We start from the raw sequence: 19,975 nt of genomic DNA, 5'->3' as shown, positions 1-19,975 counted from the left end.
TACTAAAAGAGTTACTACTCAATGAAAAGGCTTCTTTATCTCAACAATAGATGTCATTAGTGAAAATTCTAGTGATTTAAACACAATATTTCGAAATCCGATCATATATATGGAACTTCCAAGAATTTGAGTAGTGTGGTTGTCGATCATGGGTAGAATTGATGAATGCTACACGTGTGTTAAGTGATCACTTAAACCAGCTATGACGGTAGTTATCCTCGTAAATGTCCAGACATCCATATTGTTCTTCATCTTTGTTAAGATGTCAATTTTTTTTTATAAAATACAAACAAATCATAAAATTATCGTGTATCTGTTATAACTTAAATTAATGAAATGCTTCATGTTGGACTTGTAAAATCTCTCATTGGTTTGTGTGTTACACAAATTTGAACTTGAGCACTGCTATGCATTGCTATTGATAATCGAATCGACATCGCATATATCCGATTTAGTATCCTGTAAACTTATAAGGGTCAAGTTACGAATCAGGGTAAAAAATTTATAGTGATAGAGTTGGAATAAATATTTTTACTCATTTAGGTCAAAGATTTTTGATCTAATGCCCCACATAAACCGAATTCAATCTGAAGGCAGTACAAAGTATGCACTAGCATTTAATGAGTACTGAAGAACGTGATGGTTAGTTAGTTAGTTATAAAACAATTTTGGTTTTCTACTTTCAAATAAAGTAAGTGGAATATAACAATATTCTAAAATTACGTTAACAAAAGTGTTTCATGATAGGTTTATGGATAATATAAGGAAATTTAACTTTTTACTCGGGGACAACAGCTTCATGCTTTTCCCCAAGTCGAAGCCCTTGGAAGTGAAGGTAAGATTTCCACCCTTGTGTTTGCTTGCGATTATGATACATTTACATTTAATATTAACCGTAATTTTCACCCTTTAGCTCGTTCCATACATTTTGTGTAATCTTAGGGTTGACGGTTGGGTCCATAAAATGAAACTGCTAATGGAAAACACCATTGTTTTGAGAAAAATCAGGCGAAATGCGCCATCTTGTCTTGTAATTTACGTTCAATTTCTTACGGATAATATCATTGTCGTTGAAGTTGACACTTTATTTTTAATCCATGACGATAATCCAGAAGAGAACATGTAGCATATAGGGAGATCACAATTTACAAAACATACATTTTACTTTCCATTATAACTGTCTTTACTAAACCTTTTTTAACAAAATTTATTATTTTACGTCTTTCCATTATAACTATCTTTACTAAACCTTTTTTTAACAAAATTTATTATTTTACGTCTTTTCGTTATAACTATCATTACTTAACCTTTTTGTTAACAAGATTTAATTTTTTACGTACATACTCTATTAAACTAATTTAATCAAATGCAACTCGCGAAAGAAAGAAATTTGAAATAACGTTTATGATTTTAATATGTATGTTTTATTTAAATTGTATTTGAATCACAGGAATCTCATTGTTGGCTCATTGTTATGGATAGATTTTTTTAAATATGTCAGTTGTAAGTAGAGAGTTCATGGAAACGAAAATATGTACGATACGATCCAAAACCATTTAAAATTAACGTTGATCCCACTCGAAATAGAATCGGGAACCACGCATGACTGAGAATCACTACACTAAAGAAGTAGAAGAAGTATGTAGAAGAAAGCGAATCATATTATATTTCTCAGCAAATTTTAACTATTTTCCTCTCTATGTCACAGAAATCAATTTGAAATGACTAAAGATATTTTATTTATTGTTTCGGCATTAACTTTGTGGTAAGACATGTTACAATGATTAAAGAAAACACTTCGTTTTTTACCACTTGAGTTTTATTATATACTACATGTTTCAGAAGCTAAACTTCCATCATTCAGGTCTGTATAATAACTAAAATATAAAATATAAAATTGTCCTATAAATAAGGAGAGGGGAAAGTAAGGGGAAGGGGTTAGTCAAGGAACGGAGTTTGAAAACAAAGGAAAAATTGAAAGCAATGGCGAAGAATTGTATATTGTTTTATAATATTATAAAACAATATACAATTATAGAATATTGTTTCAAAATTCTTCGCCATTGCTTTCAATTTTTCCTTTGTTTTCAAACTCCGTTCCTTGACTAACCCCTTCCTCTTACTTTCCCCTCTCCTTATTTATAGAACAATTTTATATTTTATATTTTAGTTATTATACAGACCTGAATGATGGAAGTTTAGCTTCTGAAACATGTAGTATATAATAAAACTCAAGTGGTAAAAAACGAAGTGTTTTCTTTAATTATTGACTAAAGATATTAAAATATATAGTACTTAACGTCATTTATCTTGAACTAATTCCAAATCCACTTAAGTAAGTAATTTTATTTTTACCGTTTAAAGAAAGCTTAATTTGCCTGTACTCAAAGAGGAAGGCAGCCGCTTAGTTACACCTTTATGAATATTCTCAAGGCTCTGGGATATTGAAGCATGTAGATTTACGCAGATACTTATGTAAATAACTCGCGACTTAAACTAAACTCGGCAATAAAGAGACTCCTAATTCACATCACTTTACATAATAACCGTTTTAATTACCTTATTCCCCGTCAACACCTCGCCGCGAATTCAGAAATTAAATGAATTTGTATGAAGAAACTTGCCCTGAAAAACAGTGAAAATTTAACGCGATACCTAAACTCCTTTCTTCAAACTGTGTATTATGTGAAAAATTTCGTACGCATCGTTATACTTTATCGTGAACCGAGAAATAACACTTGTTATTATTTTATTGTTTTATCTTCGCGAATAACAATTGTTCTTTTGTTTCTAAAACAAAACTTTTTAGTTACCTTTCCTAATTGTGTAAACGAGAATTTGTAGTTCTCGTATATACATATCATGTGTACCTACATATTTATGGCTACTTTATTCCAGCGAACACATCGCTCACTCCTTTCAAGAACGTCATAAATCTAAAAACTTGATTTTTCAGGAGAACGTTTTTAAAGTTTAAAAATATAATACAATTTATTAAAAATAAATATCAAGCCACTTGTTAAACTTTTTACTGTGCAACGTATCTTTTTAGGTAAAACCTAAAGGTTCTTTCTCCATTTAAAAATATTTAGTTTATTTTTAAAAAAAAATTAAACAATATCTTTTCTCCAAAATGCAAAAAATAACACTTTCTGCCTGTAGCGGGTAATTATTAAGCTTAAAATGTGCCTCTTTTGCTGGGATATAGTACGTTTTTTGGGCATTCCGAAAATATGCACAACTGAAAATTGACGAATTTAGATTTATGACGTTCTTGAAAGGAGTGAGCGACATATGACTACCATTCTTGAGGTTGAATTCCCATCAAAGTTTTAAGGGCTCTAGGACTGGAATTACAACTAGAAGATAACTTGTTAAATACGTACAGTAGTGTAGATAATTTGCTTTCCTTCTGCACTTTAATTTCATTTGACTTTGTTATTTGAAAAAGGTTTTCAATCAATATTGTCACGGTGTAAATGATGCAATTAAATTAAATTTATTTAAAGGAAATGTCATCTGTAGGAAAAAAAAGACATAGATGATATTAAACTGAAAGCAAATACATTTTATATACTTTATCTAGAGCAGTGGTTCTTAACCGTGTTAGAGGTACCGAACCCCACCAGTTTCATATGTGCGTTCACCGAACCCTTAATTGGAAAAATAAAATATATATTTTTCGAACTCAAAACAAGTATATATTTATATACAGGTGCACAAAATGAACAAAACCATTAAACACTAAGAACAAAACCATTAAAACATGAGTTTCACATAAAAACCATAACAATGTAATGCACATTTCGCAACGACGACACGTTATGACATTACATATATGACATTTGTTATGACCTATTTGATATCCAATCCCAGTAAAAAAAATAACGATGCCGAGTTAGGTGCATTATTTGTTTTATTTTTATTATTTTTATTGCTAGATTAATATATTCCTTTCAAATAATATACTAGATCAATTGGATAAATGAGTATATCGTGCGTCGTATAATTTTTCATAATTTCGTCGGGTTTTTTTTTGACTTCCACCGAACCCGGGAGACTGACTCACCGAACCCTTGGGGTTCGATCGAACCCAGGTTAAAAATCACTGGTCTAGAGTGACCAACGAAAGAAAAGAATGTAAATTAAGAATGTGCGTACTCATAATAAACGTATAAGCGATTCACGTTTTGTTAAAAAGAACACTAAATCTTCATAAGCACCCAAACCTTTTAACTTCACAGCACATTTGAATGTATTAAAGATCTTGAAACTAACGATTTAAATGGGGCGAGAAGGGTGAAGAACTACTATCAAGTTAGTAAATCTCAACTAGAGAATAATGTCAAGAATTTAGAAACTTTGCATATAAAGCCGAATACTTAAGGGACAAAGCTTTCAACATATCTAAGAATATATAATATTTATAATTAACGGTTATTGATATCTAGAAATATATTTAATTACATAGACATATATACATATACTTTTTTATTACAAATTATAATTTCAATGACTTCATAGTTGAAATATTCAGAAGTCGAACTCCACAAAACATCAGAAATATTCATTACTTTTGAATATTATTAGTGAATAATATATAAGAACGATTCCACGCCGAATTCCATTAGTTCATTCAGATAACCAACGTTTCTCAATATTGTGAAATGTGTAACTACCATATTAAAATTAAAAATCGATAATTTAAAAAAAAATTATACTATTAAAACTATTGTTTATTTAAATGCTCGCAAACAGAACTCAAAAAAATTTGAGATAATTTTGTTTTAAATGTTTACTGAACACAGTTAATTATTTTTTGATTTTATTTTACATAATATGCAAATAATATTAGAAACTTAAGGACTTGCTTACTTCACTTTTTCATATATTATAAATATGAATTAATATTTTCAACACTGAAGTTATAATTAACGTCTTATGAATATACGAAAATTGTAAGAATATTTAGCTTCATAAAATAAATATGTCTTTTTTTACAATTTAATTAAAAAAAAATTAATTACAATAACATTGTAATTAATTTTTTTGAAGTACTTTCACTTGCACTTTTTGATATTTTTATCTCTTTTTTCATAGGGTTTGAGAAAGCACTCTGTAAATATATATTAATTAAAAATCCAGAGATATAATTAAATTTCTTAAAATTTGTATAAAGCAAGGGTTAGTACCCTTGCTTAGTAAGTCAACCTCTGATCTTATTATTAGTTATTTTATAATGGTACTAGACCAATATGAAAATTGTTTTGATTTTTGTAAGCAAATTTAATATTTTTTCTAAAGACATAATTGATAATGTTATTAATGGTGATTAAATGAAAATCCTCAATGTTTAAGAACCTAATCTAGGGGATGAAATCTGAAGCAGGCCGCTACGTTTAATTCTACGGTGCACTAAGCAGGGCGGAACAGGAAATTAAAAGATGAAAGGGGCTAGAGAGGGGTGTTTCAAGGGGTGGAAAGTGTTACTGCAGCCTCCTCTGGAAGAACAGGAAGCCTTCCTGTTTGTCTTGTACCGTAACACCGACTGTATTAATTGCCAAAGCTCGTCAGTCTTCTTAGAAATTTCCTTGCACGTTGCTTGTATTATGTAATGAACATATAGGTACATATTTGAGTAAGGGACTGTTCAGCATGTGGGTCTTTAACAAATATGAATATATATTTATAATATAATATACACACATCACATAATTTTTAAATTATAAAACGTTATTTAACAAACATTTTTTATGGTATATGACTACCTAAAAACATTTTAAAAATTGAATTCTCTCAATGTTACAAGCATAAGACATGTCAGTCTGTTATGTGGTAAATTGTTTATTTTTTGTTAAAAAAAAATATATTAAAAAAGGTATTCCTCAAATATTTTTTGTCTCTGCTTCTATAGAGTAATTTTGACATTGAATTTTGCCATTGAATTTTGCCAAAAATTTCCCAACAGTAAATTCCAAGAATCTCAGTAATAAACAAAAATAAAAATTATCGTGAATACGTAATGTCTAAAATTAAAACCTGTTTGTTTAAAGTCCCCCTACCTGCCAAAAAAGAACGAAAAAAATTAAGTATGAAATTAATGATTAAAATAATAAAGAGTGCATTACTCATGAGGTGTGCATGTTTTCTAATGTTGGTAATTAAGTTTATGGGTATTGTGAGCATAAAAAAATGGATAAACCCAAGGCATTTTTCCTCGCGGCATATTCGATGCATTTGCATAAACTATCTCGTGCAAAACGCCTGAAATCTGATAAAACGTCTGTGTTTATCATTCTCTGGGTATCTTTACAGTAAATTACAACCCAGGTAAAAATAACTGCGGCTTCAGTTGTAAAGTAGCCTTATGCATACAGAAATAAAGTAAGCATTACAAGTTGGAGTCTCGCTTCGAGCGGGCCCTCACGTTCAGAACCGACGCTACTCCACTCACCCCACGTAACAAGGAAACATTACTGCAATAAGTTATAATATCTCCTTAGAGTACCTAAGAGAATTCCAAAAGGGGTGAACATTTCACTTCATCCCTTCCTGTTTCGGGGCTGTTTGAATTCAGAAGCGGCCACCGTTAAATCAACTTTTCACTTTACCAAGATACGCAACTTGACCAGTCTTATGGTTGGATTGCGACAGATTAGATTTAAAGTTTCAAGGTAATTTATTCTGTCAGCATTCTTACGCTCGAATCTTATCATAATATTATTATTATGACAAGTGTTCCCTTTTGTGAAACTATGCACAGGTATTCATCGTTTTATGTATTTTAAAGCGATGGAACTTAAAATTTAGTGGTTAAGTTAATGCTAGTTAAAAAGTGAAGTTTGTGGACAATCATTAAATTTATTCAGCTTCGAAGAAAACGGGCTTAATATTTGTCAAATCCCATTGTGACATTTCCTCTCATCCACAAACGTACTTAGATAAACATATATGATAATAAAAATAACAAAAAATAATAAATAAATAAGGAGTTTTATCACTGTTCAATGAAATACGTTTTATTCTATTGAAAAAATGTTGCTTGAATGAAGATCATTCCTAAAAACAACACATATTTTAAGCTGACCATGTTTTCATCTCAATAAAAGCTAGTCAATGAGAATAATTTTATTTATGAATTTTTAATGATACTTTTTCTTCATCTGTCCTGAAAGCTTCCATTTTTTGATACTTTATTTTACTGCTTGTCTTAAAGTTTTTAGCGTGAAATAAATGACTTTCAGTTTGTAGCCCAATTGTTCATACCTCAAATATTGTTTTCAAATCGAAAAACTCTCACTTCGGATTAGGGATAGGTAGAGACATTCTTAATCTGAATTTCCACTAAATTCTAAATTATTTATTACAGGTATGAAATTCAACATTGTAGAAATTAGCTCAATTTATGACAAGCCGAGTAGCTCTCTCTGAATATACCGACATGGCTTTGTACGGCCTCGTTCAGATGTATGTATTTGAGGAAAATACAGACATAACAATATAATGTATGCAAAATGGCGTGAATAACTTGTCTGTTGGCTCCCTCGCGACAAAATCGACGGGAAAACTCGCACCAAACCTTGGGATAATGGACTGAAATAGTTTTAGAGTCAGCGAAAGTATGCACATATTCTGAATATTCCTATCTATACAGTTTTAAATAATCTGCTTTTTTTTAGTTTGAACTTTTTTCTGTGTTATTCGATATAGATATTTCAAATTATCAATTAATGTCCCTGAATTTTAAATCATTTTGTATTCATTGATTGATTTAAAAATACGGCTTTGAATCTAGATTTCAAAGATCATTTATACACATTTATTTAGTATTATAATTTTTTTCTTCTTTTTCTTAACATTATATTACATGACGACTTAAAAAAACATCAAAGATATAAACATTTGTTTGTATATTTTTTTTGGTTGTTCTCTATTATCTGCTCCACAAATATTTTGGTCTTCCTCTTTCTCTAATCTATTATATTTTTTTCTATTTCCAATGATATGTTCTTTCATCTTCCTCATTCATTTTTTGCTTTTTTTGCTTCTTTTGCATCTTTTGCATCTTTTGTTTCTAACATTTTTTTATTCTCCTTTAAATCTGTTCGTTTGTCACTTTTTCCATCTTTCTTCAATGCCATAACTTAAACACTCTCAATCTTTCTTAATCCCCTAAGTCATCGCTTCTATTATCATCATCATCTTCTATTATCATCATCGCATCGGTTTTACTACCGTAGAGTTATTATATTCCAGACAAAGGTTATTTTATTAATTTTATAGGACATTGCCGGAAAAAAATGCGAAACAACTGATTTATTATGATTTCAAAAAAAGATTTAAAATATCCCCATCAATTTAATCTTTTACGGTATTTACTAATGATTTGCAATATTCTAGACCGATTTTATCAACGAATGTTTTTTTCGTATTTTTTTGGATTTAATAATTCGATATAAGTTAAAACGGGTTTCATAATAAATGTTTATCAATAAATTACAACATTGTTTTAAGTTTGCAAAAGGTTTGCACGATAATGCTGATGACAAAAGTTATTATTTTTCTTTAATATTTAATAAACTTCTATTAATCAAGTACTATGAAACATTTTCAACGGATTTTTAATAAAATATGTACAGAGTTTTCTTTCTTTGACCCATACATTTTTTCATCATAATTAGACTTTTTCAGGTGCTGATTGCCTATTTCCTGGACAAAAAACCTTAATGATCTAAAAATTAAAATGAGAATGGTTCAAAAGCGGCTATCTGAATATATTTTAATGTAAATTTTCATGATCGGGATTATTCTGTCGTAATTTGTAAGGAAACCGTCCGCACTGACTTGTAAACCGCAGGGTGGGGGCTTCATTAAATGCTAATTAATATTTGATGAGGCAGCAACTAAGGCTTTCTCCTCCCTGTTTTACTTACCGGGAGCTTTTCCTTATGTCAGGAGTCAAGTACTGTTTACATTACATCCCATCCAAGTCGTAAAATACTGCCAATCTTAGTTTTGATAACATTTTGTGTGTATGATAGATAATCTCTTCCTTCACCCTCTTATTATTAAATTTTATGATATCAACATTGCTTAGACAAAGATTGTGACATTTTAAAGGATAAATCAGATGTTTGCACCATCTTTTGTCTGCAAAATGTGACAAAACAAAATCAAAATTAAATATGACTATCTTAGAGCTATAGTAGGTATACACCTTTCTATTCTACTCTTACCCTTATCTGCACCCGATAGTGCATAGGGCTTAGTTATTTCTTACACGCAGGCAATGTTATATTGCATAATATTAAATGAATATCGTAGTAAAAAATCATTAACAATTATTTTCCACTTTCCCTGGAAATATAACCCAAGTCCACCCGCACGGTAGCTAAAACGGCTAACCATCACACTATGGAGGCGAACTAATTTCCATATAATCCACAATGACAATTTAAGTTTACATTTAAATAACAATAACCTTACTGACTCAACTGCGAATCTAGAGTCGCGGATTCGATTACCGCTAATTGCAAAAATATTTCGAGAAAAAAAATCTTTTTGTGACGTCTTTTTTAAATCTTCCATTCCAGTTCTCACTACCCTACCTGCAGACATGCATGAAATACGTGTTTTGAAGTTTCAAAATTATAATTATACTGTACTCAGAAGTCAATTTTTTTAAAAGATTTTTTGACACGAAAATATTTATACAGGAATTAAGAAATATGGGATTTTACGAACTGCTTCGATTAAGCACTGTACTGCATTCATTATTCTACCCTTGTGAATTACAGTGTATAGTTTTATTGTTCATATATTATATGCATATAATATGTAAATATACATTGGAGTTAGTTTGGAGTTTGGAAGTAGCGTTGCTGAATTTTATTCTTTAAATTTAATTTCTCATAAAAGTAGAAGATGAATTGTATTGTACAAACTAAGTTTAAATACATATTTCAGTATCCATACATCCATACAACAAAAAAGTTGTTCATCTCATAAAATTACCTACTGAAACTGTGTTGACTTTTGTTAACAGAAGTCAACATACATAAACCTAAATTAAACCATTAAGAGTCCTTGAATATGCATGAATCAAGTTCATGTAAATTATAAAACAGGGGAAATGAATTGGAATGAACAATGTTAAACGAAATTGCCTTTCTATCTTAGCGATTTTAATAAATCACCTTTATTAAGACATTAATAACAGACTCTGACCATTTGAATCTACATACGCGATTCAGGGTGGCGGGCGTAATTTTCATAGTAGAGTGCTTCTTTCCGTGTCCACGATCCTTATCAGGTGTTGTCCCCCTCGAATGAATAATTTCACCTTCAACCTCCTATCTCCCTGGTAGCGACTACTCCCTCCCCTTCATAAACTTGCTTTTTAAAACCTTCTCTTTATTCTTTTACAGGGTTGAGATTTTAAATAAATTAAAAGCTCTAACCGTGTTAAAGATAGAAGAAATGAATAACGAGCCACCCTTTAATTTAAGACAATTTGAGAATGAAAAGTCCCTCTCAGTTATATTTTAAATAAATTTGAGGAAATTAACGTTGAGTAATCATTACAACTTAATTTTTTTGTTAAAATACTATTTAAAATAATAATTTGGATATTCCGAATAAGATGCAATATCGCAAAATACAATGTCTTTATGTTCAGTAAAGTTCTTTTACAATTCAAGCACTAAAAAAAAATACAACGGATTGATTTTGTTTAGTAACATTTACTTCAGATGTTTTTTTGTAAAGTTTATCAAAGTTTTTGTTGTATTTTTGTTGATTTTTGTACCATGATATCAGTTTATTGAATCGCAGTTTAAAAGACTAATTAAGTAATTTTACGCAGTGTTACAAATAAAAATTGCAACGATTTATTTTTAAAATAAATAATATATTTTTTATGTATATATTCTAACTCATGGTCTGAGAAAACCCAAGACTGCACTTTATTTCCACCAAACAGCATCGTGAAATTCTTAGGGGAGCAGGGATGATAGCAACGAGAAATAATTGCAAGAGATAAGATCCTGTTTTACGAGTCGTGATTTAACTGTGTAATTTCGTTTTATGTCTAAGACCCATATTTCTAATCTCTGCTAGAATAAAGTTCCTTTTGTAAAAAGTATAGTAGCTCGAATATTTTTTCTTTTAGAATCTGAGAATATATGAGTTATTTATTGGATAACACACTAAGAAGTCAAATATGTTCAAAATAGTTGGCTTTTAGCAGTACTTTTGTATTTGAAAAATATTAAATTATTGACATTGTCATGCTATAAATATTCCCAGGAGTTTTGTTTATATTTAATTTAGGAAACAATTATATAGTTAACATTTATACTCATGAATAGACCTTTATACATATAAATAAAAAAACATTAATACAGATATTTTCATTGTTTATAAACTGCAATAAAATAGAGGTAACGGTACATATCTTACATAAAAAACATATTTTGGAATCTTGGTATAGATGAATATAGAAGTCTCGGTATTTACAGGGTTTACGATATGTCATAGGCTGGTTTAAGTGATCATATTATACATGTGTTACATTCACCATTTTACCCATTCAAATTTTGGAAGTTCCTCTTTATCTTTATTGAAGTGTTAAAATAAAATAACTGCTTAGTGGAAAAACCCAGATTTGTGAAGAAAACAAGAAAAATAAATAATATAACTACAAATCTCGACATGAAAAATTCTTTCAAAATATATTTGATTGAGAATAGAACATTATATTGATATATATTATAATATTATTTAAGACTGTATAAAACTCTTTTTTACTACGGATATCTCAAATTCAACCTCCTTAACAAAAACAAATTAATAATAACAAAAATAACGACCAATTTTAATATCGCCGTTTTAGTAAAAAATGATCTCAAGAGCGCTTTACAATATACAATTTCAATTTAAATAGAAAAATATCAAGAATTGTAGCCTGGTTTTATTTAAGATATATGTACGTATTACAATTTAAGGGTATTGACACTACAAGATTCCAATAAAAATTTCAAGTAAAAAAACAATACAAAAGTGAATATGTTTCGTTGTAAATATTTATCATAAAGTAATTTTGAGGGCTAGAATTTGAGATTCAAATAGACGCTTCACAAATGCTGTGGCAATTAAGTGTTTTACAAACACATGTATTATTAATAGAGAAATGTCTGTCTGGTATTCGCTTGCATTTGTCATATGCTTGTCTCATCGAAAAACGAACGCAACAATATCCAGACAATGTAAACTAAAAAAAAGAAAATCGTATTAGACGCGACGTGTTGGACGTTTATCAAACGAATACTCGTTTAAACATTAAATAAACTGTTTTATATAAATACATAAATATATATATATATCCATGTATAAATATATGAATATATATATATATATATATATATATATATATATATATATATATATATATATATGTAAATACATATATATATATATATATATATATATATATATATATATATATATATATATATATATATATATATATATATATATATATATATATATTATTTATTAGCTTATTTGAAAATGCTTCCTAACTGCGGTAATTATTGCATTCACAACTAAGCCAGGGATAATGCTTTTACTAACTGTTATGCAAGAACTTAAACGTGTTCTAGGATTTACTTTATAATTGCATTACGACTATTGACGAGTATATTATTTTTCTTGAAGTCCATATGAGTGGACGATTCTCAGTAATTTAAACGGTGTGTTATGTGCGGAAGTAATCATAATATCCGACATTGTACGAATACTTTGAAAACAATGAATGAAACCTTTGTGAATTTAATTGATGAACATAATCTATTGACATTTCAACATAAATAAAGAAGAATATGGAAGTCTAGGCATTTACAGGGCTTACTACCGTCTGAGACTGGTTTGAGTGATACAACTACATAATTGACAACCACACTACTCAAAATATTGAAACTTCTAGATGTATTGATCAAACTCGTAACACAGTATGCGCGATTTCACTATAGCCATCTATGGTGAAATGAAAAAAGACATTATTAAGCAGAGACTCTTTCATTTGTATTTGAGGTCCGAATCCCTTGAACCACTTTGAGTTTTATTTCATAACAAGCGACTAGTTTCGAAAACTACAGATGTTTTCGTCTACAGGTGAAAAGTAAAACTACTTTACATTAGGTGAAATGTAAAAGTAATGTATTTTTACTTTTCACCAATATGTAAATAAAAATATCTGTAGTTTACGAAACTGTGAGATGTGTGTAATGAAATATAACTCATTAGGTGGTTTTATACAAGTGTTTATTTTTTTTTAAATATTAAAATGTCATTCCACTAAGTTTATAAATAATGAGTTAACGTATTTGATTGTTTTGTTTTCCAGAGTCGTGTTTCTGGTTGTGAGATGGTATGGGTGATGCGGGGTGCTGGTGGCTTGGCGCGTGGCTAGTGCTGCTGGTGTGGGGGCGCGCCGGGGCCCGGGGAATCTGCCCCCCGCGCTGCGAGTGCGACGACAGCCGGCGAGCCGCGGCCTGCGTGGGCGCCGGCCTGGAGGTCGTGCCCATTCAGCTCAACCCGGAGGCCAAGCACATCAACCTCACGGCCAACAGGATACACAGCGTGCACTACACCTTCGCCTTCTACACCGAGCTCGTGACACTGGACATCTCCCACAACGCGGTCGTGGATCTCGGCTCCAGAAACTTCGAGTTCAACTTCAACTTGGTCCACCTCGACGTGAGCGACAACAGCGTCGAGGCCTTGGATAAATACACCTTCACGGGACTCAAGTCCTTAGTGTCCTTAAACTTGAACGTTAACAAAATATCCGAAGTGAGTGTGTTCGCGTTCAGAGACCTCGGACTTTTGGAGGAACTCAACCTTTCTAACAATAAAATTATAAGTTTCGAGGATGGTGTCTTTCGCTCCTTAGGTAACCTGAGAGTGCTTCTTTTAGAAAATAATCAACTTCTCGATATTCCGACTGAAAACTTAGCGTACACGGTGAATTTGGAATTATTGTCGCTATCTGGTAATTTAATAGAAAATATTTCCGAATCGTCGGCGCCGTCTCTGAGACGAACGAAGAGATTGGAGCTAGCCGGCAATGTGATATCGGTTATCCACCCCGCCGCCCTGGATGGCTTGGTAGCGCTACAGTACCTTAACCTTAACGATAACAACTTGACGGCAGTTCCAACAGCCGCGCTATCTAAATTATCAAACCTGACACATCTCTCACTGAACGGAAATTTCTTCGAAACGATTCCGCCCGTGTCTTTTCAGAGTCTTTTCCACTTGCGTCACCTCCACTTGAGCGGCTTAGCGAGACTGTTCAGGGTAGACGCGAGAGCTTTCGTAGATAATATCAACTTGGAACGGATATGGATGAATGATAACATTCTCGTTACCGTTATTCCGAGGAGAACTTTTCATGGAAATCCGAGACTAACGCAAATTTCCATTAAAAACAACAATATATTCACTCTACACGAGTCGCATTTCCCGCTAGATCAGTTGACTTCTCTCCAACTGGCAGGAAATCCGATACACTGTAATTGTTCCATTTTATGGTTATGGAAATTGGGGCAAGAGCAACTGAAGCAACCTTTTCCCCTATTAAATGCATCAGAGTACACGACCCTAATTGTGGATTTCCCCGATATTTATTGCGATACTCCCGAGCACCTCCAGAAAACCTTACTTCTGGACGTTCCGGAGTCAGCAATACGATGCTCGATCGGTTGGGTAACGATATTGACTATCGTGTTGTCTTTGAGTATACTAATAAGTGTTACGGGAAGTATCTTGTATTACTTGGGTGCGCTTAAACGCTGCTCCAAGAGAAAATCTAAACACGGATTAGGAGGAACGGACTTGACCAGCGACTTGCCGAAATTGGGAAATGGCCTAATGTATAGCACAAATCACCAGAGGCCGTCGGACGACAAGATGGAGATCAACCGCTACCTGATGATAGCGCCACCCATCCCCGACAACTACCACAGCACTCCGCCGTGGCACGCCAAGAACAAGACTCCAATGAATGGAGACTCCTTGGAGAGCATGTACCAGCAGTTCGGGTACGAGTCTATTCCTCATCACAAAACTATGGACAGGCCACATATAGTTTACGTGTAAATATATTAAACCATTTCGTAGCCAACATCAAATTTGTATACAATATTATTATTAACATGTAAAGTTTTGTATGAATGTGCGATATTATATTCGCTGCAATCTTCAGTCCCTTTTTGTATATTATCTTTATATAAATGAACTTGAAGTATTTTTATATTTTGTGTAAAGTACTAGGCAAACATATTTTTTCCGGGTACCATAAATATTTAAATGTAGCTTAAGGAAAAAATAGCCGCCATCATGTTCTTGAAAGAGTGACTGTGGAATAATATGTATGTACCTTTTAAAGGCGTAAATATATAAATACGTGTGTAAAAAATAAGAAATTGTGTCGTCTTTAGATTTATGAAAACAGAATATAAGGTCTTCCTAGAAAATATTAGATAGATTTGGGTCACCGTTGCCTAATGTAATTACAAATAATTTGTACAAGTATTTTTATTATTTCTACTGCGAAAGTAGTTACGGTGTATTGGAGAAAAGTTCTTATTAAAAAAATATAAAAATGTTACATTAACGGTGGCCCAGATGTTTTTCTATAATTAAATACAAGGATGATGTTGTATATATGAATAATATCTCGAAAGCAATAATATGTAAGATGTATAAGTTTCCCCTAAAAAAGGTGTTAAAATAACTAAATTTAAGTTTACGTCCATACCAACTCAATTTTAAAATATTTTGAAATTACTTACCGTCTTACTAACTAATAATCATCAACGGACTGCGAAAATATAAACATATTCTATGTTGGAATATTAATAAAAGGAGAATATACATAGGCAACTGAGGTTGTATTCAAACGAAATAGCTTAAATAAATTATTTTTTTCGACATTTTATTGTTATTATTGATTAATCAAATTATACAATTAACAAATATTTTAAATATGTAAAAAAATGAAGTATGCCCTAACTAAATAATAATTATTTTATTGAAAAATCCAATGTTTCTTGATTGTTAATGATATTTAATCGATTATATCGTTATAAGAACTTTATTTATACATATTTTTGTTGTAGATATAACACTGTAATTACTTTTATTATATTCTTGTGTATAATATATACACATGTATATTCTCCTTATGTTAAAACTCCCACATAAATCACTAGCATACTCGTACGTACCTAAAAACATTGATTTTTTCGCTACGTAAATGCAATATTATCTATAAAAATAAATAAGCTTAGTTCATTTAATATTGTATTGACTTTCATTAGATAGTAATAACCACATACAAAGTAAAGTTACAAATGTATTGTTATGAAATAATATTAAAAATATAGCAAACAGGAGATATTATAATAATTATATCATGGAGTTTGTATTATATGACATTAGCTCTTTATTCTACCTGTTAAGTTAAATATTATACTACAATAAATGTAATTTGTACCTTTGTATATATATATATATATATATATATATATATATATATATATATATATATATATATATATATATATATATATATATATATATGTAAATAAATATATATATATATATATATATATATATATATATATATATATATATATATATATATATATATATATATATATATATATATATATATTTATATATATTTATATATATATATATATATATATATATATATATGTATATATATATATATATATATATATATATATATATATATATATATATATATATATATATATATATATATATATATATATATATATATGTATATACATATGTATATATATATATATATATATATATATATATATATATATATATATATATATATATATATATATATATATATATATATATATATATATATCTATATATATATATATATATATATATATATATATATATATATATATATTTTATAAAAATTCATAAACTTTTTTTTTTATAATTTGTTATAAAATCACTCATATGAATTGTGCTAATTAAATAAAATAAAAACATCCGCATGTGACATGTTTTCATTTTTGTTTTTTGTCAATCAAAACAATTTATCTTGGTAAAGTAATACTGAAAAATTTAATTTCCTATACGTTAACTTTTTTTTAACCTGTTGAAATTGTTAAATTTTCCTCTTTGATCATCTCAAATAGTATCAAAATCTTCGCAATATTTTAGGCTTAGACTTATAATGTGATTGTATTATTATTTAATGATTTTAATTACACTTTACTGGAAAATAATTGCTAGAAACAAAAGATAACAGAAATGAAATATGGCTGATTGATTTTACTTTAAAATTTAATTAAATTTAATCTTTAATATTTGATTATCTGGTTATTTTAAACAATGATATAAAATCATAACCTTTCATCTTTTTAATATAAAGTGATCTTTTTAAGCTTTTCGCCAAAAATATTATTTATGTTTATATTTTAAATGAATGACTTGTAGTTTGTATTTGTATATTTGATTGCAGGTTACTGTTAGTTTTGAACGTTAGTTTGGTTTTCATGTTACATCACCTGTGTATTTTACATTTTAAAATATTTCGATTACTTAAGTTTTTATATTTACTCGGATAGTTTATTAAAGTTGAAGATACGCAGTGACTTTAAAATTGTTTTCGATATTTTTGTTGGAAAATTACATATATATTATGTAAACATGAAAGTGAGGCTGGAAATAAACAAATGATACAATACATTTTGCGCATTGAATATAACTTGTGAATTTACACACCAATAAATAAATACCAATTATAATTCAGCTGTGTTTTAATAATTCCCTTAAAAGAGAAAATATTTTTATTTAACACCCGTAGACCCAAATTAATTACTTTTAAACAAATATTGAAGTTCTACGACGATATTTTTAGTGTGCTCGAATCTTTCTTTATAAATTCTGGATATTGGTCCACTTAGGAGTTATTTATATATTTTTGTTGTTGATATTGAATATTCAGATAATATATAACAATTGATAATACTATTTACATCAGATAAATATTAAAATTATTGTGCTTCTGTAAATTTCTTGTGAATACAGTGAACTTATTATTTACATCAAAAACACACTTTGTATTTCAGAATACTTAAGTTACTTATGTTTTTTGTTATTAAAAAAAAACAATATTTGAATAAAACACACTAAAAATAACAAACAGGTTTGTATTTTATATTTTCTAAATATTGTTTACTTATTATACTTTCATATAAAAATATTTATGTGAATCCTTACAAGACAAAAAAAATTCTAATCACAACTATTGGAATCAAGATATGGGTACAAAGTTAGAATATATTTTTAAGTGTGGATGTATCTAAGTGTAAAACTCACAAAAAAAAACAATTCTGAAAGAATGTGACCGAAAAACAGTGGATGTTACAAAGCTCATAAAAAGGGTAAATTAAGTTTTTTTTAATTCATTAAAGAAAACAAATATACAACGAAAATATATTAAAATTGAATTGAAACTTAAGATAAAGATCTTTTCAATTAAATGGATTCTGTAGACTATTTTTTTTTATCTGACGGACATAAAAGCAATCTTATGAAATAGAACAAAGAAATAAAACTACCATGTATAAATGGAACAGTTGCTTCGTTGCCAATTTTACTCATTGCCAAATTTTCTTATATCCACTAAAATTTATTATGTTCCGCAGTAATACAATCAATTGTTTGTTGTATTACTGCGTTGCAACCGTTGTTCTAACAGTGTTGGGTAAAATACAACCAGAGATGGAAGAAAAATAAACTAAATCACTTTTGCCAATAAAGCCAAGCAGAGAGAAATTATAAAATGAAACGTTATTATACTTAATAATAATAATAATAAAACCCTTATCCGCACCCCAATGGTGCATAGGGCACTGCGTCATTTAAACGCAGTGTTATCTTGATCGTTTACGCATGAAGGAAAGGTGATCAGCCCTCCACTTCAGGTACCAGTCCAGTGTAATATAGAATAAATATTAGAGTGAAAAAATCACTTATATTTATTAAGCCCCCCTGGGGAATCGAACCCGGGACCTACAGAACGGTAGCAGAGCGTGCTGACCATTACACTACAAAGGCGGATGAAAATAAAGCCAATAAAGCCAAGCAGAGAGAAATTATAAAATGAAACGTTATTTTACTCAACAACTATTATTTTTTGAAAATAACTCCTGTTGGATTGGAGATAATCCAGATTTTGTGAACAAGCATTTGGGCACACTCAAAATGTTGTAAATACTTAATAACTTTTTCTTTATACATACATAATAAAAATAATACAGAAGTTTGAATTACCCTGAAAGCTGACATTTATACATGAAGTAGAAACTTATGATTGGATGTTCTTGTGAGTATTTCAATAATATCTACCTCGAGAAAGTTCAAAATATAAAGTATGTATCATTTTTATACGAAAGAAGATGAAAGTCTGTGCATTTCAGGGCTTACGACCTGATGTTTGACCTGCTAAGTGATGTATTTATAAAATTATGTAACGTTCACCATTATGACCATTATTGATCATCTATATTGAATTCTTTTTTGAAAGATACGCAGTGCAAAGATTCACTTCTTATGTTTATTGTAAATTGGATAAATGTAGAATTTTGGCTGATGGTACATCAGTTGAAATTTTGTGAAGTACGTATAAAGCTTTCTACAATTAGATTTATATTATCCACTGACACTTTGTGATGGAATTGCATTTTAATATATTATTAGATTAAAACCAATATTTTTAGCTTTTCCACTTTTATTTTTATTTGACCAGCGACCGGATTTCGTCATTACCGACATCATCAGACTGGTCTGAACAGACCAGTCTGATGACCGGTCTCTGGTCAAATAAAAATAAAAGTGGAAAAGCTAA

The 19,975-nt window shown here is 29.7% G+C and overlaps 1 protein-coding gene across 2 annotated transcripts in view; it reads left to right on the top strand.

Annotated features, from left to right (window-relative positions):
- The window catches only part of Fili (Fish-lips), a 116,862-nt gene extending 100,308 nt beyond the window's left edge, over positions 1–16,554 (top strand). For both annotated transcript variants that reach the window (XM_088270800.1, XM_088270801.1), the window contains one exon: positions 13,406–16,554. In XM_088270800.1, coding sequence (XP_088126926.1) covers positions 13,432–15,162 — 1,731 coding nt within the window. In that variant the 5' untranslated portion in view covers positions 13,406–13,431 and the 3' untranslated portion in view covers positions 15,163–16,554. The remainder of the gene's footprint in view (positions 1–13,405) is intronic.
- The last annotated feature ends 3,421 nt before the right edge of the window (positions 16,555–19,975 follow it).

This window comes from Brachycentrus maculatus, unplaced genomic scaffold, assembly GCF_059751285.1.
Source record: "Brachycentrus maculatus isolate JH-2025_06_01 unplaced genomic scaffold, ASM5975128v1 h1tg000396l, whole genome shotgun sequence".
Classification (NCBI taxonomy): domain Eukaryota; kingdom Metazoa; phylum Arthropoda; class Insecta; order Trichoptera; family Brachycentridae; genus Brachycentrus; species Brachycentrus maculatus.
This window is presented reverse-complemented; position numbering and strand designations above follow the sequence as displayed.